A 22,996-nucleotide genomic window follows, 5' to 3' on the forward strand; every position below is an offset into this window, starting at 1 on the left:
TTCCACAGAAACTTATTTCAGGCCTATTCTAAATTCTGAGAGAAGCTCTTGCCTTTCTCTGGAATATTTATTACAATACATGAGAACACGCTGCACTGTCTCTAGCTGTGGACATTCCAAACAGTCCATCATGGAGCTTTCTAAGGAGAAAGAGAGTACTGTTCAAGAAAGTATGACCAATTCTCAGTGTAGCTGTAGCAATAGTGACTTTCCTTCTTTTCTTCTACAACTATTAGCTGAATCTGTCGCTCTACTACCTATTGAAAATAAATGCCTACCCTTAGTCTCCTAGTATTTTTACCATTGAAAGTTAATTTCCCTCCATACAATACATTTGCCTTCTGCTTTGGCAGGATTGATACTGATATCTATGTTTTCATTTGTTACAGCTTTTTGGCCAACCCATCCACCTTTTCATTTGTTGGGATACATATATGCACTGGAACCCACATCAGTGTTATCTCCACCCCTTTCCTTCCCACATCCCTAATCGCCAAAAGAATGTCGTAAATGAGGTTTTGCCGACTCCTGGATGAACCTGTCTCAATACTATTGATAGCTGACGCAGAGTCACTGCACACCAACATTTTACGATGATAAATCTGTGACGTCCACTGGATTGGTGTTAGAATAGCAAATAACTTCACTGTGAATACATCCAGGAAACCTGATTATTAGTCCATCCTTGGGCTACAAAAGCTGTTCTAGTAGCACCTGTTTCTGGATACTTCAACTCATCAGCAAAAAGTAAAACATGTTCTTGGTACCACTCTGTTACACGCTCATGAAATGCATTGACCAGGACTCCGTGATTATTCTCTGCCTTAAATTCAAGTAGTGCGAGATCAACCTTGGGTATCTCTAGCTGCCACAAAGGAACAGGAGGCCACAAAACTTGTGTACAGAAGACTTTGTCATGCAATGTTTGTTCCTTTGCTATTACCTCTCCTGACCATGCTTGACAATTTTGCCACTTCTCTCTCAAAGCTGGGCAGAATCACTACTTTAACTGGGTGATTGTTGTTCTGACCCATCAGGTTTATCCAAAAATTACCCTGAAGTTGCTTTTGATGCAAGCTATGTGGCATTTCTCCTGTTTCAACCTGCAAAGCACACAAACACACCGCTCCTGTACATATCCTGAGACCTTAAGCCTGAACTAGATCCAACCAAGATAAAACTGTCTTGAAGGCAGAGCCATACACCAAGTGACCATGTTCCATTCTTGATCTTATCAAATACACTTGCTTTAAGGATGCCATATCTGCTCCCCACTCTGTTCCAGCAAGACACCTCATTATGTTCACCTTTTTTTTTGCATTTATCAATCACTTTGATTATATGATCCCTCCATGTAAGTCTTGAATAAAAACTCCCAAGAACTTAAAACTGACACTCTATCCAAACTCCTACAATACAGCATCAGTTTTATATTTTCTAGTTTTCCTCCTTGTGAAGAACCTACTCTTAGTCTTACTCTGTAGAAATGTCTCAAGGATGATCAGTGCAACATAATGCATCTGAGCTCAATTTTGAGCTTCGTGGCAAAGGCTGTGAATACTTATGTACTTTTTAAAATAAAGTTGCAAAAATAAAAATCTGTCATTATGGGGTATTGTGTGTAGAATTTTGAGGAAAAAATGTGTTTCATCCCGTTTGGAATAAGGCTATAACATAAAATGTTGAAAATGTGAAGCACTGAATACTTTCCAGATGCACTGTGAGGAGAGTATGTTCAGGAGGTGCGAGGAGTATTCCGAGTTGATGAAGGAAAGGAAGTGATGAGAATTGGTTATGTGGACAGAGTCAGGAAATAGAACAGATTGCAAGGGTGAAGCGAGGACACTTATGAAGAGTGGACAGGCATTTAATCCAGACGAAATGTTAAGGCATGGATGCGTTTAGTACAGCAGATTGTTTAGTAAAATCTCGGGAAGTGGTGAGGTGTACTGGTTCTGATTTTTAAGAAGAGTGATGTGCAGTAATGACAGAGGCATAAAGTTGCTCAACCACAGCATAAGGTTACGGGAAATGGTAGAGGAAGCTCAGTTGACAAAAGAGGATGACCTGTGACCTTGCCAGAGAAGATAAGGAGTTACACTGGGTTTGTGGATTTAGAGAAAGCTTATAACAGGGTGCTAAGAGAAGAGTTACGGTATATGTACGAGGAAATGAGTAGTAGAGAAGTATGTGATGTCTGTGCAGGATAGATGCAGGGATAGTGTGACAGCAGTGAGATGTGTAGTACTGACATGCATTCAAGGGCGAGGTGGGATTACATGAAGAATAGACTGACACCGTTTTTTGCAATGGTGATGGACAAGTTGACAGGAGTCAAATGACATTGTAACCTGTAGTCAAAGTAATCTCATGAACACTTTCCAGAAGTACTTTTATGTCAGGGTTCTGAACGGAGCATATATGCGGTGGAGCCTGGTGGAATTCCAGCACATTTCTATAACAAGCAAATTTAAAAATCAGCTGACAAACACTGAAAACGCATACTTGTTCAGAGGAATTATGAAATTTCTTGAGTCTTCAATTTCTCTCCGAAGCAGTTCCAGGTTTGAAATCAAAGTTGTTTTTGGTTTACAGTGATTTTGCATGATAAAGAATTCCCCGCTGGATGCACACACACAAATGTAATCCCATATAGATGTTAGACACTGCCTGTGTAGCAGTCAATCATCTACAGTGTCCCGGGGGGTGAAAGTCCTGAAGGGAGTTGCCTATCCTGTAATGAGATTTTACTGTACAACTTGATCTGTTCATCTAGCATACCATTTAAGAGAAGAAAAAAAAAAGTTTGAGCCGCTCTATAATCCTTAACGTGCCAACAGCCTGCAAATCATTTGATTCAACTTTACTTTTACAACTTAAAAAACAAAAACATGGGCCTGAAAACTAGGTTTAATCACACACACACACACACTTATTCTCCAATGTGATAGCTGTTAAAATGTTGTAGCAAAATCTTTTATTGAAGACATGTTTAAATATACAGATACAATAAAACAAGCATAACAGACATTGAAGTAATATCACAGACTTAAAACATATAGAATTACTTTCAGCATTTCAACTCTTGCTACCACTTGAGACTTTTTACATCATCTTTGGTTTGACAAGAGCATGTTAGAATGCGACACTCATGAGGCAACATCAACAAAATGTGGCAGTAAGAATTTTAAACAGTAATTTCCTGACTGATAAGGGTTATGACTTTTCTGGACTAGTAAACCTCCCAAGACCCAGAAAATTAAATCCCGTAAAAACAGAGTTGGCCTTCTCCAGAGAAATTTTTTCCATCCCATGTCTTAGGCTGAAGCTAAAACCCCTCGTCAGAACCTGATGCTCGATTAGTGCTCAAACACATTATGTGCATCATCCTCCATATATAGATAAATGAGGTACAAGAGGCACACCACACCAAGGAAGACAAAAAACTGTATCTGGACAGGAACAAGGTGGCACTCCAGCTCTCGTCTCTCCAGGGTCAAGGGACTGACGGGAGTCTTGGGACTGATAGGGGTTTCTGGGTACAGGTACTGGACCGGTCTCCCTGCTGCACCCTTAATTGGTTTCCGGCGTGTGGCGCTGAAATAAAACATGTTGATATGCCATTCAGAGGTTTCCTGTGGAATAACCTTTTCATTGAGTCTGTCTTTATCACAACAGGTTACCAGCATCTACTGCTAAAGACAATCTCCACCACTTATATTAATCTAAAGCATGAGTTTTTAAAGCTACAGTGTGTAAGATTTACAAGACTATTACCAGAAATTCATACAACATTTATAACCAATTTTTTCCCTTTTCAACTTTGTCATTGTGTCCCAAAAAAAAAAGAGCATTAAACAAGGGAAGCTCACCTTCCCCTAAAATGGTCAAATATGTACAGTTCAAATGCATTAGAACATTTGTTCAGAATCAGCTACTTATCACAAATAGACCATTTTAACTTCATACATTCCCATAGCATCAATGCCATGGATTTCAAGAAATCATTTTCTTATACCGTCTATGGTCAATGCATCTGATCACAGAAGCTGAACAGCTGTTCACTTCATTGGGACGGCGTGGAAAAGTTTTTTTTCATTGCCTCCAATCTCAGTCATTGGATAAATGGCACAATTTTGTCCTGTCCACAGACACTCAAATGTCTCTGGGGGTGAATGGAGCTGTGGGCTGGCCTCTGCTTCCTCGTGATGACTGGAGGATCAGTCGAAAGGCTGAACCCCGTGTTGATTGACAGCTATTTTGAGATACACACAGTCAGTCAATCATTGGGAGCCCATCGCAGATTTTGCAAGTGAAGTCAAAAGAAACTGCAGCTCATTTCTTGGCAATTTACCCCATTTCTATGTTTATCTGGACTAGTTAGCAAGATCTTTGAGGGGATGAGATGCTCAGTTTGTTTTAAAGTATTAAATAAAAACATGCAAGGCTACAATTTTAGGGATAAACATGCCCATTTCTATTGTTTCTTACACTGTAAATAAAACGTGTTTTCTTGTTTCAGTTCAACAGTTCCTCGTTTGCGTTTAATGTTTTGTTAGTTCAATCATTCATACTGTTGGTTAGTTCACACTGACCTAACCCAGTCAGCAAGATGCACATACAAAAGCAGACAATGCTAATATTGTCTACATTGGCTTTTTGACCAAGCCATTTGCTAGTCTTCCATGCGAGGAGAAACAGAATTAAACAGCAGGACAGAACACCACCAAAGATTGATTTGGTACAAAAAGTGAGCAAGTCTTTTCAGCTCTCCTGCTATGACAAAGTTAGCTGGCTGAATGGAAGTACTGTGACAAAGAAAATGTACTGTTGGCTCTGACTTTTGATTAAATCATCTCAGGGATGTCTGGTCAAAATTGGGTTTTGGGAATCTGTTTAACTATGCCAAGGTGTATAAAAGCCATGAACATGAGTGCATGTGCAAGGTTAAGTTAGCTGTGCAGGATCATGGTTCAACATGCAATTAATGAAGGTGCTCACATTCAAGTGGCAAAACATGATTACAGTCAAACAAAACAGGGCCTTCCTAAAGTGCCTTAATGATGTGAATTCCTTGCTTGGCCGACAGGAGCTATCATTTAGGGGGCATGATGAGAGTAGCAAATCATCCAAGAAGGGAAATTACAGAGATTTCACAGAAACACGATCTAAATACAACTGTCCTGGCCACACAATTCCAATCATCAGCTGTGTTTCCCGGTATGTCTCATTCTGTCCAAAATGACCATCTCTGCTCTTGCAGCCACTGTTTCTGATTAGATCAGAGATAAAAATTCTGGCTGCTCCCTTTTTTGGATGGCAGGTGGATGAAAGAACCGATATTGCTTGCCATGCACAACTTTGTCAGTGTTCACTATGTTGATAGCACAGGTAAAATTCAGGAGCACTTTACTGGTTTTCTTGATCTTTGAGGGGACAAGATGCTCAGTTTGTTTTTAAAGTATTAAATAAAAACATGCAAGGCTACAATTTTAGGGATAAACATGTGGCACAGACATATGATGGGGCTGCTGTCTGGCTTCAGCCCTCAATCGTCTGCAGGCCAAAGTGAAGGCAATTGTCCCAGTGCAATGTTTGTGCATTGCCATAATCTGGTGCCGTCACGGGGGGCTAAATGCTTGTCTGAGTGCAGAATATTTTTTTGCATCCCTCTCTGGGTTTGTCACATTTTTCTCCAAATCCAGAAAGAGAACATCTTTTGTTTGAGTCTGCAGGCTGTTGAAGGTTGCCCAGAAACACTTCTACTCTATGGAATTTCACGTCACAGATAGTGGGCACTGTGACAAACAGCTATGATGACTTCCTGCAGACAAGACAGGATGATGGGGCATTGGATTGTGTCAAAGGTTTTGTAAAGAAACTGGAGGATTTTGAGTTTGTGTTCATGTTGTACACATATAAACAAACCTTCTCAGAGACCGATGTGGTCTTTGATATCATCCAGTTGAGGGCCATGGATGTTGTCTACTGCAAGGAAAGAACCAAGTCTCATCTTGCTGTTGTCAAAGAGAAGAGGTCGGGGGGGGCTTTCCAATCTTCTTATGCCAAAGCAGCAGGTCTTGCATCCGACCCACAAGATGAGCCCATGAGAAAGTACCATCTCCCCCCATTCCAGGATCCCCAGGAGTGCTACAGAAATCGTTACATGGATATCCTTTATGATCTCATGGAGCAGATTCCTCAGCATTTTTCAAATTTGGAAAAATCGTAGAAGTAGTCAATCCAGGGAAGTTTGATGGCATGAGAGAAGTGCTTCCAGAGGGGGTATTCCAGCATCCTGAAAAGTTATGGCCCATACTTTGATTCATGGAGATTGAGGTCTGAACTTCAAGTCCTGTATTCAAATCAGGACTTGCAGGGTAAACCTGTGTGATATTAGTTTTTCTAAAAGAGTTGGACAGTGCAATGCCTCCTGTACAAACTTATCGTTAGTAGCAACAACTGGAGCTACACCTGTAGGTGTAGAAAGGAGCTTCTGTTTAAAAAGGCTTACTAAGCAGCCTAGCTCTACTGGCTATTGAGAGGACACTGGTCAAGTCCCTGGGGGGAAGGAAAAAAAAAAAATCACCTACTTGCTACGATAGGGTCACAAACCATTTTCTTGAGTAGGTATGGAGGCCAGCATTTACATATAATTACACTGAAATTTTATGATGTAAAATTGAGCTTTCCCTCTTTGAAAGATCAGCAGCTGCCACTGGTTTGTACAGTGATGCACAGAGGACTACACTGAAAAAAATGCTACTTTGGATCAACTTAAAAAAATTGATGTAATTTGTTACAGCTAATTTTTTTAGTTTCTCACAATGTATATTTATCATTTTGTAAAGTGATTCCAACAGATTTAAACTGGAAACCACAATTTTCCATTAGACCAATGTAAATAAGTACTTTGAATGAAGTGCACTGTTTCACTTTTTTCAGTGTACAGTGACATACAAATATATATACGGTAGTGTATGAACAGGCATACATGAGTACAGACAACTACAGTGAGGTAATAAGTGGACAAAAAAAAAAAATATATGTTGCACATGATTTGTGTCAACTGGTTCAACGTGTGCAGGGAGAGATGTACATATATTGCGACAGTGCAATGAAAGTGTGGTAAACGGTGCCCAGTAAAGTGCATGTGCTAGACAGAAGGTGGAGTTTTGTTCAGCAGCGTAACACCCTCTGGGAAGAAGCTGTTCCTGAGCCTGTTTGTGCAGATGCACAGGTACCTGTGTCTCCTGCCAAATGGAAGGAGGGTGAAGGGATCATGGTTAAGGCGAGTGACATCATTAACAATTGAGATTGAGGAGGAATTCTTGCTTGATGTGGTTGCGCGCAAGCTTGCCTCTACTTGTGGTTGGCTCTAAGTGCGGTATTGTATCACTTCCTGTTCCGGAGCACAGCGGTGTTTTGCTGTATCTGTTAGCTGTTTAATCTGCGCAGTTAGATTGATCTAGTTAACTAGAGAACGATGTGTTTCACAGTGTAATCTTCACGTGCCTTAACTAAAGCACTCCCTCTGCTGAATCACCTCCAAATTATTTATACATTATTCACTGTGTGTTTTTAGGAATCCACTAGCTTAGCGCAGCTACTAGCTCTTAGCCGGTTTAGCATGGCGGCTTCTCCTGTCTCTCCTGCACTGTTCTGCTCTGGGTGTGAAATGTTTAGTTATTCCTTGGCCTCCTTTAGCAGTAATGGTACTTGTAATAAGTGTAGCTTATTCGTAGCTTTGGAGGCCAGGCTGGGCGAACTGGAGACTCGGCTCCGCACCGTGGAAAATTCTACAGCTAGCCAGGCCCCTGTAGTCGGTGCGGACCAAGGTAGCTTAGCCGCCGTTAGTTTCCCTCTGGCAGATCCCGAGCAGCCGGTGTCATGGTCTGAGATTACCACCAGTCTGAATTTACCAGGTAAAATGAGACTGTAGCAGCCACAGTCTGAACTTACCACCAGTCTGATTTTACCATCTTGGTATATTGAGACTTGTGTGTTACTGACCCTGGTCCAAATTTGCCAGGCAAATATATTAACATTTTTTTTTAAATTGGAACCACAAGTAAACCCTGTCACTTTATATTGATGCTTATTGATTTAACCATTGTAATTCTGGTTACTAGTTACCTAGCTATTCTGAAATTTCCAGCCTGCAAGTCTGAATTTACCAGCTTAGACTACAAAAAGATATGTACTTACTGTCTTCATCCCAAACATGCTTCTTGGACTGGTTCCTGATGTTGTGATGGTCCTTTTTGTCTGTATCACTGGAGTACTTCCCAGTCTGTAGGAAGACTATCAGTTGGGACATTTTTTTCCTGCATGTTGAAAATCGCTGGTTTCGCTCTTCTTTGGGGTGTGGGTTTCCTGACATTCATTTTGAGGCTCAGAAACAAGTGATTCCTCCTCCATATTGAAGATCGCCGCAAGAAATGGTAAAAATCACAAATATAGTCCCACTTCAAATTTTCTGAATCAAAAGTGTGTGTTTCAAAATACGTCTGCTCGGTTGAAGATCGCCGCAAGAAATGGTAATTCTAGACCTCCCGGAAGTTGACCGCGAAAAAAAAAAAAAAAAAAAAAAAACGATTTGCGCATGCGCGTGGTAAAATGAGACCGGCGCAAACTCAGACCATGACACCGGGAAAGCAGGCCGACTGGGTGACTGTGAGGAGGAAGCGTAGTTCTAAACAGAAGCCCCTGGTACACCGCCAAACCCATTCAGTCTTTCAGAAAGTGCTGTAACTAGGTTTAAGGATATGATTCCTTCTTTATGTTCTCTAATGCCATATACCAACACAGTGCAGAGTAGCTACCTAAACTCTGTGAGATAGAGTATCTCGTCAATAGTTTTACATCCTCATTGAAGACAACTTTGGATGCTGTAGCTCCTCTGAAAGAGTTTTAAATCAGAAGTGCCTGACTCCGTGGTATAACAAACTCGCAGCTTAAAGCAGATAACCCGTAAGTTGGAGAGGAAATGGCGTCTTGCTAATTTAGAAGATCTTCACTTAGCTTGGAAAAAGAGTCTGTTGCTCTATAAAAAAGCCCTCAGTAAAGCTAGGACATCTTACTACTCATCACTAATTGAAGAAAATAAGAACCCCAGGTTTCTTTTCAGGACTGTAGCCAGGCTGACAGAATCAGAGCTCTATTGAGCCGAGTATTTCCTTTAGCTAGTAATGACTTCATGACTTTCTTTGCTAATAAAATTTTAACTCAACCATCCCAAAGACATATCGTTCTCTTTGGCTGCTTTCAGTGATGCCGGTATTTGGTTAGACTCTCTCTCTCTGATTGTTCTGTCAGTTATTTTCATTAGTTACTTCCTCCAAACCAACAACATGTCTATTAGACCCCATTCCTACCAGGCTGCTCAAGGAAGCCCTACCATTAATTAATGCTTCGATCTTAAATATGATCAATCTGTCTTAGTTGGCTATTTACCACAGGCTTTTAAGGTGGCAGTAATTAAACCATTGCTTAAAAAGCCATCACTTGACCCAGCTATCTTAGCTAATTATAGGCCAATCTCCAACCTTCCTTTTCTCTCAAAAATTCTTGAAAGGGTAGTTGTAAAACAGCTAACTGATCATCTGCAGAGGAATGGTCTATTTGAAGAGTTTCAGTATTCATCCTAGTACAGAAACAGCATTAGTGAAGGCTACAAATTATCTTATGGCCTCAGACAGTGGACTCATCTCTGTGCTTGTTCTGTTAGACCTCAGTGCTGCTTTTGATACTGTTGACCATAAAATTTTATTACAGAGATTAGAGCATGCCATAGGTATTAAAGGCACTGCGCTGGTTTGAATCATATTTATCTAATAGATTACAATTTGTTCATGTAAATGAGGAATCTTCTTCACAGACTAAGGTTAATTATGGAGTTCCACAAGGTTCTGTGCTAGGACCAATTTTATTCACTTTATACATGCTTCCCTTAGGCAGTATTAGACGGCATTGCTTAAATTTTCATTGTTACGCAGATACCCAGCTTTATCTATCCATGAAGCCAGAGGACACACACCAATTAGCTAAACTGCAGGATTGTCTTACAGACATAAAGACATGGATGACCTCTAATTTCCTGCTTTTAAACTCAGATAAAACTGAAGTTATTGTACTTGGCCCCACAAATCTTAGAAACATGGTGTCTAACCAGATCCTTACTCTGGATGGCATTACCCTGACCTCTAGTAATACTGAGAGAAATCTTGGAGTCATTTTTGATCAGGATATGTCATTAAATGCGCATATTAAACAAATATGTAGGACTGCTTTTTTGCATTTACGCAATATCTCTAAAATTAGAAAGGTCTTGTCTCAGAGTGATGCTGAAAAACTTATTCATGCATTTATTTTCTCTAGGCTGGACTATTGTAATTATCAGGTTGTCCTAAAAGTTCCCTGAAAAGCCTTCAGTTAATTCAAAATGCTGCAGCTAGAGTACTAACGGGGACTAGAAGGAGAGAGCATATCTCACCCATATTGGCCTCTCTTCATTGGCTTCCTGTTAATTCTAGAATAGAATTTAAAATTCTTCTAAGGTTTTGAATAATCAGGTCCCATCTTATCTTAGGGACCTCATAGTACCATATCACCTCAATAGAGCGCTTCGCTCTCAGACTGCAGGCTTACTTGTAGTTCCTAGGGTTTGTAAGAGTAGAATGGGAGGCAGAGCCTTCAGCTTTCAGGCTCCTCTCCTGTGGAACCAGCTCCCAATTCAGATCAGGGAGACAGACACCCTCTCTACTTTTAAGATTAGGCTTAAAACTTTCCTTTTTGCTAAAGCTTATAGTTAGGGCTGGATCAGGTGACCCTGAACCATCCCTTAGTTATGCTGCTATTGACTTAGACTGCTGGGGGGGTTCCCATGATGCACTGAGTGTTTCTTTCTCTTTTTGCTCTGTATGCACCACTCTGCATTTAATCATTAGTGATTGATCTCTGCTCCCCTCCACAGCATGTCTTTTTCCTGGTTCTCTCCCTCAGCCCCAACCAGTCCCAGCAGAAGACTGCCCCTCCCTGAGCCTGGTTCTGCTGGAGGTTTCTTCCTGTTAAGAGTTTTTCCTTCCCACTGTCGCCAAGTGCTTGCTCACAGGGGGTCGTTTTGACCGTTGGGGTTTTTCCGTAATTATTGTATGGCCTTGCCTTACAATATAAAGCACCTTGGGGCAACTGTTGTGATTTGGCGCTATATAAATAAAATTGATTGATTGAACAATGGATCTGGTTTTGTTCATGCAGCATTTTACGGCAAGTGTCATGGATGGAGGAAGTTGGGAGCAATTAGCCAGATTTCACATCCCTTTGTAATACTTTGTGGTTGGCAGTAGTGCAGTACCACACAGAAATAGTAAGGATGCAACAGTAGAAGTCAGGCTCCTTGTACAATGATGGGCTTTCCTGAGAGTATATACAGAGCGTAGGTGCTGATGCGCCATTTTTGGCCAGGGTGGAGGAGTTCAGGGACCAAAACAGATTTTCTGTGATGTGGACCTCACCAGCTCCACTACATCTCCACTGATGTGAATGGGGTGTGTGTTTTACTTTGGGCTTGCCTGAAGTCCATAATGATCTCCTTGGTCTTGAGTGCCAGGTTATTACATCAAACAAGTAATAAAATCATCTCCACATGTATGTCTGTTAGCAGGATTATGTCAAAAACTACTGGATGGATTTTGACAATTTTCACCATAAATAGATATCAAGCAATGGAAGAACCCAAGATTTCACTTTATATAGGTTTTGAAGGATTATGTCAAGACTACTTCACAGATTCTCAAATTTGTACCACAGATAGATATTAGGGCATGAAAGACTCCACTGAATTTTCACTGAAATGTTGGATTGGTCTCGTCTTTGCGCCACACAGTCAAGTGCTGCACCTCATCCCTGTTCATTAGTATACAATTATGTGTAACAATTTTTTCATAAAGTAAGCCCTTTATATCTAAATGGGAGGGGACCACCATCTTTATACCATAGATCAAAAAGGTACACTTTCTTTTTGCAGTCTGGCCAGAAGACTGAAGAAAAAAGTAATCAGTGATCACTTACAGTCTACTGGTTGTTAGTGCAAGTTATTTTTATAAAAATATATTCTAGTTTATCATAAACGGGAGGCAAGGGAGCATGAATCCCCATTGTAAAAAACACAAAACAAAACAAGGAACCAATCATGATCAGTAACAGGATAATGCAATCTGCAACCTCACCACTAGATGACGGTAAATCCTACACAATGTAGCTCTAAGAAGTGCTGTGTGTACTGTGCTTACTAGATCCCTGTAGGCGTGGTCTGGAAATCTGGGAACATGTCCCTTAAAGCATCATTCACGGGTGCCTGTGAGAGAAAGATTGACTCATTTCAGTAATCAGCTGAGGCATAATGAGACAACAGGTTTGTAACGATCCAAGACCTGACATAAAATCAAATATTACATGTCATGTCAATGCTGTACAAGCAGAATGTGAGTTATGGGGCATACCCCTGAATTACACTTGACCAAATACAAAAGGTCAACTGAGGGAATTGGCAGCATGGAAATATATATATATTTTTTTAAATAGGGCTTGAAATCAACCAGGTATTACCACATGTACAGTGACAAATCAGTCTATTCCATCCTGATACGCATCAGTCACAGATTGTCAAATTTGAGGCTGCTAATTAGGGTGGCAAACTTTGCTGCTTGACAACCTAATTAGTAGTAGCACATTACATTTTTAGGATTTTAATGACTTCCTACTGAAACATCAAGAAACCTTTTGTTGGTTTGCAAATTCTTGGGTAGTAGTTCCATTTGGTTGTTAACCAGGTTGTTTTAGTTTTCATGTATGCTTTGAATTTAATCATTGTGAAACTTGACGACATAGTGGGGGGGGGGGTAGGAGTTGAAAAAGTAATTTAGTCTAAATATGCATCCATCTAGCTACATAAGCAAAAAACTGAGGGCAAGTATGATTTTCATTAGTCATGTCCACTGTAATGACAACCAAATTAGCATGAGTTATGGTCACAGGACAGATGTTTGACAAAGCAGCTATCTTAGCAGGTGAACAAAGCTTCAAGTCTTCCATATTATTTATTAGTCAGTGTCCTGGTGCTGTTTGTCTTGCTGTATGTTGAGAGACTGACACCAACTAGTGACACTAAGCTGATGACTAGATGCCTTTGATATTCGGTCTCCTCTGAAGATCCTTGGGTACTGCTGAAATGACACTGTATCAAACACATGGTTATCAAGGCAGACTAAGATGAGGAGAATCACTTGCATTATGATGGAGCGTCAGCTATGACATTTTGGCCATGTGCTCAGTTTCTGTGCGCATGATCTACCACACGTCCTGGAGTGTTGAGAACCCCAGTAGCTGGGGAAAGCCAAGGGGGCACCCTCATGTGGCAAATAGATCATTTTAGAAATGTGGGAAGGGACCGGCTGTCTGCCTTGGTGGTTGCCATCCAGGACCCGAGGTGGCTCTGTGGTCTTGTGGATGTAGCAAAGCACAGCATCACCACATGCTCCCAGACTTGATGTTCATAGAGCTAGTCATGTTGGGTTTAATACACTCATTTTATAATTATAGGCAAATGTGTGCATACGGTACGACTTCACTTTGTCACTTTATAGCAAATACACAGAACAGCCTACGCAGTGGATCACCCCTCTGTGTCTGGTCTGCTTGAGGTTTCTTCCTCAAAAAAAAAAAAAAACCCACACCAGAGCAGGTTTTTCCCCCTTACTACTGTTATATGGGGGGGTGAGGTTAGGCCTTATCCACATGAAGCACCTTTGGGTGACTTATGCTGCGATTCAATGCTATATAAATTAAATTAATTATTACAAGTAAATTTGATGTCCGAGTGATGTTACACACGTAAATGTAGCAAAATATTTTGTCAAGTTTGGGTGTGTGGTATAGTCATAATGGCATACCAACAGCTGCACATTAACCACCAGTTACAGATGTTCTTGTAGAATATGAACTTGCTCAGTCAAGTGAACAATTGTTGGCTGTGTGCTACAAGATGCCACCGTGCACTGCACGCCACCCACAAAAACAGAATTTTAAGTGTGCATCAAGTGTTGGTTGTTTATTGAAGTGACTGGCACATGTGATGTTGCCAATCATTTTGGAAAATTTGACAATTTTGCATATGCCAGTAGTAGGGTGATTCTTTAACTATGGGCACTATTGGCCTTGTAAATGTAATTTCCACCACACCATTGCCTTACAATATAAAGCGCCTTGGGGCAACTGTTTGTGATTTGGTGCTATATACATGTGCTCTGATGTTACTGTTTATCTCCATAGAAACTACCCAAACAATCTTTCATACAAACTTTTTAAAGGGACATTATTGTTGTGGTGGAAATTACAGCAATAGTGTGGGACAACTACATTTCGTTTAAAAAAAATCACAACAGTTGTATGACATTGAATACCCCAATTATGTTTTGATTATTTTACTGATATTTTATTCAGAGATATTTTAAAACATTAGAAAAAACATTTGTTTGCTATTCATTTTTATCATTGAAGATCATAAGTCTGGGTGTGGGACAAGCACAAAATGACAATATTTGCATATAATGATGCTGAAAAAGTCATCATAGACTACTAGGACAATTTTCTTAAAACACTTTCATTGTAAAGATAACTATAAAAGTGTGAAATTTCCCCTTTTTTCTGTTTTTCATAAAATATGATCAAGGGACATAAAAGTGCCGGTAGTCTAAGAATCACCCAGTAATGAGATTCCAATAACTACTTCAATGACAGTGTTGTGATTGATCGATCAACCAACATTTACACCACCCTTCACAGCAGCCAGACAGTGTCTGAAGTGCTTTGGTTGATTGTGTGGGGTGTGTGGTGAACTCTTGAAAAACACAGCTTTCTATGGAGGGAAAAAAAAAAAAATTCAGTCATATGTGCCTTCATGCCCCACTTGTGAGGGGATGCTGTCAGGGTGTTGTGGCACGTCTCGTTCTTCATCGAATACTTTCCCAAAAATGCTTTGTCCAACTACAAAAAGGAAATTCAACACATTATAAAACAATTCCGTAGTCTCCAGTACTGCACCCAGTGAACCTCTCAACTTTTTAACCACCACCATTAGGAGTGACAATTCCTCACAGATCCTCAAGTTTGTGCAAAACTGGTCAACTGCCACAATTACAGTAGTATCTTACAAACTGTTGTCACATATTCCAGTGTTGGAGAGTATAAATTTTAATTTGTCAGCGGAATCGTCCACCACAATGTATCCACAGATTGTCTTGCTAAAATAGAGTCACAAGTAGGGGAATCATCTCCCATGAAGCCAAAGCGTCGCTATTTCAGGTGACATGGCAAACGTGTGCCATATCCAGCACTGAAATACGCTATATGGGTTTCCTCATATCAATCTTGCACAAAATTGTATATCTCAGGATTCTCAAAGACTTTTCATGGCATTCAAGCTTAAAGTGTGACTGAGTAATCAGAGCACTACAGACCCTGCTGGACAATGACCAATGTTCCTCCACATTGTTCTCATTCATCTCCTTATCAGTGTCTGCACTAGGAGAGAATGACCCCCGACTCTCCATCTGTTGTTCACAGTGAAAATTAAGTATCAGTGTTTTGGCAGCCATTATGAGAACAAAACTTAACAGGTGGGGGAAAAATATAATAAAACTTTCCTCCTCAACCATCTGAGTGATGCTGAAGGTCTGAGGAGATAATGATGGAGAACCTTTCGATATGACAGACTGTGATGCATGTAGTACCTGTGGAATTTTAGCATGATATTAATGAACACCAAAGAAAAGGTCATCCACCTAATCCTTACACTAGTATAAAATAAAAATGGGGGGAGCTATTTTAAGGCCATTGAAGGTTAAAATAGCCAAGCTAGACACAACTAGCCTACCCCTGATTTTACGTCAGAGGGTTGCTTGACATAAGACGCTCCAGTTATCGGCATCGCCGAACTGCAAGACTGACTCCACCTCGATTTTGGTACTTTCTCTGCATTCCGCTTGGGACTAGGCTCTGAGAGCAGAGATGGACATGCACGCTACCCAGAGAAAGCACAGAATGAGTTTCATTTGACAGGACCTCATCTGATTCTGCATATCTGTGGTGTTTTACCAGTCGTGATGAAGGTAAAAAGCACTGGTGATAAACATAATCATTCTGGAAATGTAACTCCGCCTGTGAAACGTAAATAAAGACCACACACACACACAAACACAAAACATTCAAATATCGATTGCTTCTTCTAGAACTACATTTTCATTGCATGCTGGTTTCACAATTGCAGAGTGTCACCACTAAGTGGCACTGCAAGAAAGACTTTACCCATGAAACCAAGACCTGCAAAAGCTAATTGGTACTTTAAGACAGTACAGCCAATTAACAAACCACTAATCAGTCAGGCATTTAACTACAGCTGGGTTAAACACACATTAAAGCCTGAAGATCATTTTCTCACCTGGCTGCAGTTTTGTTTGATTGGTTCCAAATGTGAAGCAGCTTTTTGCTTTCCTCCTGCTGAACCTGCAGAAACCATGAGGTATCTTGAATTTAAAAAGACACCAATTCCATCCACAAAAATGCAGGCACATTTTTAAATCATACCATCATCCTCTTCAGCTTCACTATCTGAGTACCGTATGCCTTCGACAGCACTGTTCCACTGTGCGTCAGACTGAAGCACCTTCCTGAGCTTCTTCTCGTATACAGCCCTAGTGGAGGCTAGCACAAACAATCTCACTGAGGCTACTTTTTACAAACAGGATTAGAACAGACACGGAAGCCAAGGTGATGGGGACCATGATGTCAGAAAAAAAAAAAAAAGAAAAAAAAACTAAAAATGAAATGCCTGGATTAATAAAGTGGCCATCTTCTGTGCACCAGTTGGTAAATGTTTATAAATCAAACAGTCTCCCTTTTAAGGCTTTATATTGTAATTATTCTTTCTTTATGTTCATTTTCAAATGGTGTACTACAATTATGTCTGGTCCCTTGCGCAAGAGCCTAAACCTTCAGGTTGCTCCTAATGTGTAGCTGAGAACCTGGCATGGCAACACTAATACTGGTGTGTGACTGAATATTTGGCATCACTGTAAAGCCCTTGGGAGTGTCTACATCAGATGGAAAAGCACAATCATAATGCAGGCTACTTACCAATTTAATTGAAAGCCATCAACCAGTTGAGGAGTTGCACTTACAAATATGATACATCAATTAGACACAAAAAGGGGCAGCATGGTGGTGTACTGATTAGCACCATTGACTCATAGCAAGAAGACCCTGGGATCACTTCCTGTGTGCAGTTTGTATGTTCTCCTTGTGTCTGCACCAGTTTCCTCCCATTATCAAAAACATGCTCATTTAGGGTCTGCTCCTTTCTCTGCCCCTGACAAAGGCAGCATCTCTACATTTAGAGTTGGTCCCTGGTCACCAGACTGTGGCCGCCCACTGGTCCGAGTGGTTAGATTGTGTCCAACTGTAATTAGGATGGGTTAAACATAGGAGGACAAATTTTGTTGTATGTATAATGACAATAAAGGCCCTTCTAGTGCTGCGGATAACTGAAAAAAAATGCTTCAAATGGTGATGCAAGCACCAAATTTGGCACACATACTCCTTAGACACTCTTAACAATGCCAAGTGACCACATGAACTTTCAATAGGTGGCCAAGAAGGGGTCAGCTGAAGATTCACACAGGGGTTAAAATTTAATGCTCCAATCATATTGAAAGGCATTCCATGTTATTTGTCTGATCATAAAGATTCCAAAAAGGTATAGTTTGGACTATCTGTGAATGAATGTTATGGAGTTATAAAAACAGCAAGAATGGTGACAAAGGTCAATTTCAATTTGTACAGGGGTCAAAAGTTAAAGTTGCTCCAATTTTGGTAAAAAAGTGATGCAAATTATTAGTTAAGTGAATATGGTTTTAAAAAGGAATAGTTTGCATCATGTATCATGCTTAGATATGTTAAGTCACATGTCAGAATCCAATGGATGCTGGCATTGTTTAACCTTTACTGTGCAAACCAAGCACGCAACACACAAAACGATTCCATTTATTAATCCTATTAGCTCAACCAGTAATTTGCAGCACTTTTTACCAAAACTGGAGCAACTTTAACTTTTGACCCCTGTACAAACTTTTTGCTGTTTTTACCCCATAACATTCATTCACAGATAGTCCAAGCTATACCTTTTTGGAATCTTTGTGGTCAGACAAATAATATGGAATACCTTTCAATATGATTTGGAGCATTTTTAAATTTTGAACCCTGTGTAATTCTTCAAATGACCCCTTCTTGGCCACCTATTGAAAGTTCATGTGGCCACTCGACATTTTTAAAAGAGTAATGTCTAAGGAGTATGTGTGCCAAATTTGGTGCTTCCATCACCATCACTGAGGATCCCTCAGTAAATATTCACTTATCTGCTGCACTATTCTATATGCAATCAATCAATCAATTTCTTTATATAGCGCCAAATCACAACAAACAGTTGCCCCAAGGCGCTTTATATTGTAAGGCAAGGCCATACAATAATTATGTAAAACCCCAACGGTCAAAACGACCCCCTGTGAGCAAGCACTTGGCTACAGTGGGAAGGGAAAAACTCCCTTTTAACAGGAAGAAACCTCCAGCAGAACCAGGCTCAGGGAGGGGCAGTCTTCTGCTGGGACTGGTTGGGGCTGAGGGAGAGAACCAGGAAAAAGACATGCTGTGGAGGGGAGCAGAGATCAATCACTAATGATTAAATGCAGAGTGGTGCATACAGAGCAAAAAGAGAAAGAAACAGTGCATCATGGGAACCCCCCAGCAGTCTACGTCTATAGCAGCATAACTAAGGGATGGTTCAGGGTCACCTGATCCAGCCCTAACTATAAGCTTTAGCAAAAAGGAAAGTTTTAAGCCTAATCTTAAAAGTAGAGAGGGTGTCTGTCTCCCTGATCTGAATTGGGAGCTGGTTCCACAGGAGAGGAGCCTGAAAGCTGAAGGCTCTGCCTCCCATTCTACTCTTACAAACCCTAGGAACTACAAGTAAGCCTGCAGTCTGAGAGCGAAGCGCTCTATTGGGGTGATATGGTACTACGAGGTCCCTAAGATAAGATGGAACCTGATTATTCAAAACCTTATAAGTAAGAAGAAGAATTTTAAATTCTATTCTAGAATTAACAGGAAGCCAATGAAGAGAGGCCAATATGGGTGAGATATGCTCTCTCCTTCTAGTCCCCATCAGTACTCTAGCTGCAGCATTTTGAATTAACTGAAGGCTTTTTAGGGAACTTTTAGGACAACCTGATAATAATGAATTACAATAGTCCAGCCTAGAGGAAATAAATGCATGAATTAGTTTTTCAGCATCACTCTGAGACAAGACCTTTCTGATTTTAGAGATACTGCGTAAATGCAAAAAAGCAGTCCTACATATTTGTTTAATATGCGCTTTGAATGACATATCCTGATCAAAAATGACTCCAAGATTTCTCACAGTATTACTAGAGGTCAGGGTAATGCCATCCAGAGTAAGGATCTGGTTAGACACCATGTTTCTAAGATTTGTGGGGCCAAGTACAATAACTTCAGTTTTATCTGAGTTTAAAAGCAGGAAATTAGAGGTCATCCATGTCTTTATGTCTGTAAGACAATCCTGCAGTTTAGCTAATTGGTGTGTGTCCTCTGGCTTCATGGATAGATAAAGCTGGGTATCTGCGTAACAATGAAAATTTAAGCAATACAGTCTAATAATACTGCTTAAGGGAAGCATGTATAAAGTGAATAAAATTGGTCCTAGCACAGAACCTTGTGGAACTCCATAATTAACTTTAGTCTGTGAAGAAGATTGCCCATTTACATGAACAAATTGTAATCTATTAGACAAATATGATTCAAACCACCGCAGCGCAGTGCCTTTAATACCTATGGCATGCTCTAATCTCTAATAAAATTTTATTGTCAACAGTATCAAAAGCAGCACTGAGGTCTAACAGAACAAGCACAGAGATGAGTCCACTGTCCGAGGCCATAAGAAGATCATTTGTAACCTTCACTAATGCTGTTTCTGTACTATGATGAATTCTAAAACCTGACTGAAACTCTTCAAATAGACCATTCCTCTGCAGATGATCAGTTAGCTGTTTTACAACTACCCTTTCAAGAATTTTTGAGAGAAAGGAAGGTTGGAGATTGGCCTATAATTAGCTAAGATAGCTGGGTCAAGTGATGGCTTTTTAAGTAATGGTTTAATTACTGCCACCTTAAAAGCCTGTGGTACATAGCCAACTAACAAAGATAGATTGATCATATTTAAGATCAAAGCATTAAATAATGGTAGGGCTTCCTTGAGCAGCCTGGTAGGAATGGGGTCTAATAAACATGTTGATGGTTTGGATGAAGTAACTAATGAAAATAACTCAGAACAATCGGAGAGAAAGAGTCTAACCAAATACCGGCATCACTGAAAGCAGCCAAAGAACGATATGTCTTTGGGATGGTTATGAGTAATTTTTTTTCTAATAGTTAAAATTTTGTTAGCAAAGAAAGTCATGAAGTCATTACTAGTTAAAGTTAATGGAATACTCAGCTCAATAGAGCTCTGACTCTGTCAGCCTGGCTACAGTGCTGAAAAGAAACCTGGGGTTCTTATTTTCTTCAATTAGTGATGAGTAGAAAGATGTCCTAGCTTTACGGAGGGCTTTTATATAGAGCAACAGACTCTTTTTCCAGGCTAAGTGAAGATCTTCTAAATTAGTGAGACGCCATTTCCTCTCCAACTTACGGGTTATCTGCTTTAAGCTACGAGTTTGAGAGTTATACCACGGAGTCCGACACTTCTGATTTAAAGCTCTCTTTTTCAGAGGAGCTACAGCATCCAAAGTTGTCTTCAATGAGGATGTAAAACTATTGACGAGATACTCTATCTCCCTTACAGAGTTTAGGTAGCTACTCTGCACTGTGTTGGTATATGGCATTAGAGAACATAAAGAAGGAATCATATCCTTAAACCTAGTTACAGCGCTTTCTGAAAGACTTCTAGTGTAATGAAACTTATTCCCCACTGCTGGGTAGTCCATCAGAGTAAATGTAAATGTTATTAAGAAATGATCAGACAGAAGGGAGTTTTCAGGGAATACTGTTAAGTCTTCTATTTCCATACCATAAGTCAGAACAAGATCTAAGATATGATTAAAGTGGTGGGTGGACTCATTTACTTTTTGAGCAAAGCCAATAGAGTCTAATAATAGATTAAATGCAGTGTTGAGGCTGTCATTCTCAGCATCTGTGTGGATGTTAAAATCGCCCACTATAATTATCTTATCTGAGCTAAGCACTAAGTCAGATAAAAGGTCTGAAAATTCACAGAGAAACTCACAGTAACGACCAGGTGGACGATAGATAATAAATAAAACTGTTTTTTGGGACTTCCAATTTGGATGGACAAGACTAAGAGACAAGCTTTCAAATGAATTAAAGCTCTGTCTGGGTTTTTGATTAATTAATAAGCTGGAATGGAAGATTGCTGCTAATCCTCCGCCCCAGCCCATGCTACGAGCATTCTGACAGTTAGTGTGACTCGGGGGTGTTGACTCATTTAAACTAACATATTCATCCTGCTGTAACCAGGTTTCTGTAAGGCAGAATAAATCAATATGTTGATCAATTATTATATCATTTACCAACAGGGACTTAGAAGAGAGAGACCTAATGTTTAATAGACCACATTTAACTGTTTTAGTCTGTGGTGCAGTTGAAGGTGCTATATTATTTTTTCTTTTTGAATTTTATGCTTAAATAGATTTTTGCTGGTTATTGGTAGTCTGGGAGCAGGCACCGTCTCTACGGGGATGGGGTAATGAGGGGATGGCAGGGGGAGAGAAGCTGCAGAGAGGTGTGTAAGACTACAACTCTGCTTCCTGGTCCCAACCCTGGATAATCACGGTTTGGAGGATTTAAGAAAATTGGCCAGATTTCTAGAAATGAGAGCTGCTCCATCCAAAGTGGGATGGATGCCGTCTCTCCTAACAAGACCAGGTTTTCCCCAGAAGCTTTGCCAATTATCTATGAAGCTCACCTCATTTTTTGGACACCACTCAGACAGCCAGCAATTCAAGGAGAACATGCGGCTAAACATGTCACTCCCGGTCCGATTGGGGAGGGGCCCAGAGAAAACTACAGAGTCCGACATTGTTTTTGCAAAGTTACACACCGATTTAATGTTAATTTTAGTGACCTCCGATTGGCGTAACCGGGTGTCATTACTGCCGACGTGAATTACAATCTTACCAAATTTACGCTTAGCCTTAGCCAGCAGTTTCAAATTTCCTTCAATGTCACCTGCTCTGGCCTCCGGAAGACAACTGACTATGGTTGCTGGTGTCGCTAACTTCACATTTCTCAAAACAGAGTCGCCAATAACCAGAGTTTGATCCTCGGCGGGTGTGTTGTCGAGTGGGGAAAAACGGTTAGAGATGTGAACGGGTTGGCGGTGTACACGGGGCTTCTGTTTAGGGCTACGCTTCCTCCTCAGTCACCCAGTCAGCCTGCTTTCCCGGCTGCTCGGGATCTGCCAGGGGGGAACTAACGGCGGCTAAGCTACCTTGGTCCGCACCGACTACAGGGGCCTGGCTAGCTGTAGAATTTTCCACGGTGCGGAGCCGAGTCTCCAATTCGCCCAGCCTGGCCTCCAAAGCTACGAATAAGCTACACTTATTACAAGTACCGTTACTGCTAAAGGAGGCCGAGGAATAACTAAACATTTCACACCCAGAGCAGAAAAGTGCGGGAGAGACAGGAGAAGCCGCCATGCTAAATCGGCTAAGAGCTAGTAGCTACGCTAAGCTAGCGGATTCCCAAAAACACGCAAAGTGAATAATGTGTAAGTAATTTAGAGGTGATTCAGCAGAAGGAGTGCTTTAGTTAAGGTAAAGATTACACTGGGAAACAAATCGTAATCTAGGTA

At 40.6% G+C, this 22,996-nt stretch overlaps 1 protein-coding gene across 3 annotated transcripts in view; it reads right to left on the minus strand.

Annotated features, from left to right (window-relative positions):
- Positions 1-2,958: 2,958 nt before the first annotated feature.
- Positions 2,959-22,996, minus strand: part of lemd1 (LEM domain containing 1) — a 29,089-nt gene continuing 9,051 nt past the window's right edge. Inside the window, exons 3-10 of one of the 3 annotated variants that reach the window (XM_034172926.1) lie at positions 16,645-16,761; positions 16,499-16,563; positions 16,156-16,218; positions 15,935-16,081; positions 15,519-15,791; positions 14,956-15,045; positions 12,294-12,358; positions 2,959-3,597 (exon numbers count right to left, since the gene is read on the minus strand). In XM_034172926.1, the coding sequence (XP_034028817.1) occupies positions 3,360-3,597; positions 12,294-12,358; positions 14,956-15,045; positions 15,519-15,791; positions 15,935-16,081; positions 16,156-16,218; positions 16,499-16,563; positions 16,645-16,761 (1,058 nt within the window). In that variant the 3' untranslated portion in view covers positions 2,959-3,359. Of the gene's footprint in view, positions 3,598-12,293; positions 12,359-14,955; positions 15,046-15,518; positions 15,792-15,934; positions 16,082-16,155; positions 16,219-16,495; positions 16,564-16,644; positions 16,762-22,996 lie in introns of all 3 variants that reach the window. The other 2 variants (XM_034172923.1, XM_034172924.1) reach the window with 2 other exon arrangements.

This window comes from Thalassophryne amazonica, chromosome 6 (genome assembly GCF_902500255.1).
Source record: "Thalassophryne amazonica chromosome 6, fThaAma1.1, whole genome shotgun sequence".
Classification (NCBI taxonomy): domain Eukaryota; kingdom Metazoa; phylum Chordata; class Actinopteri; order Batrachoidiformes; family Batrachoididae; genus Thalassophryne; species Thalassophryne amazonica.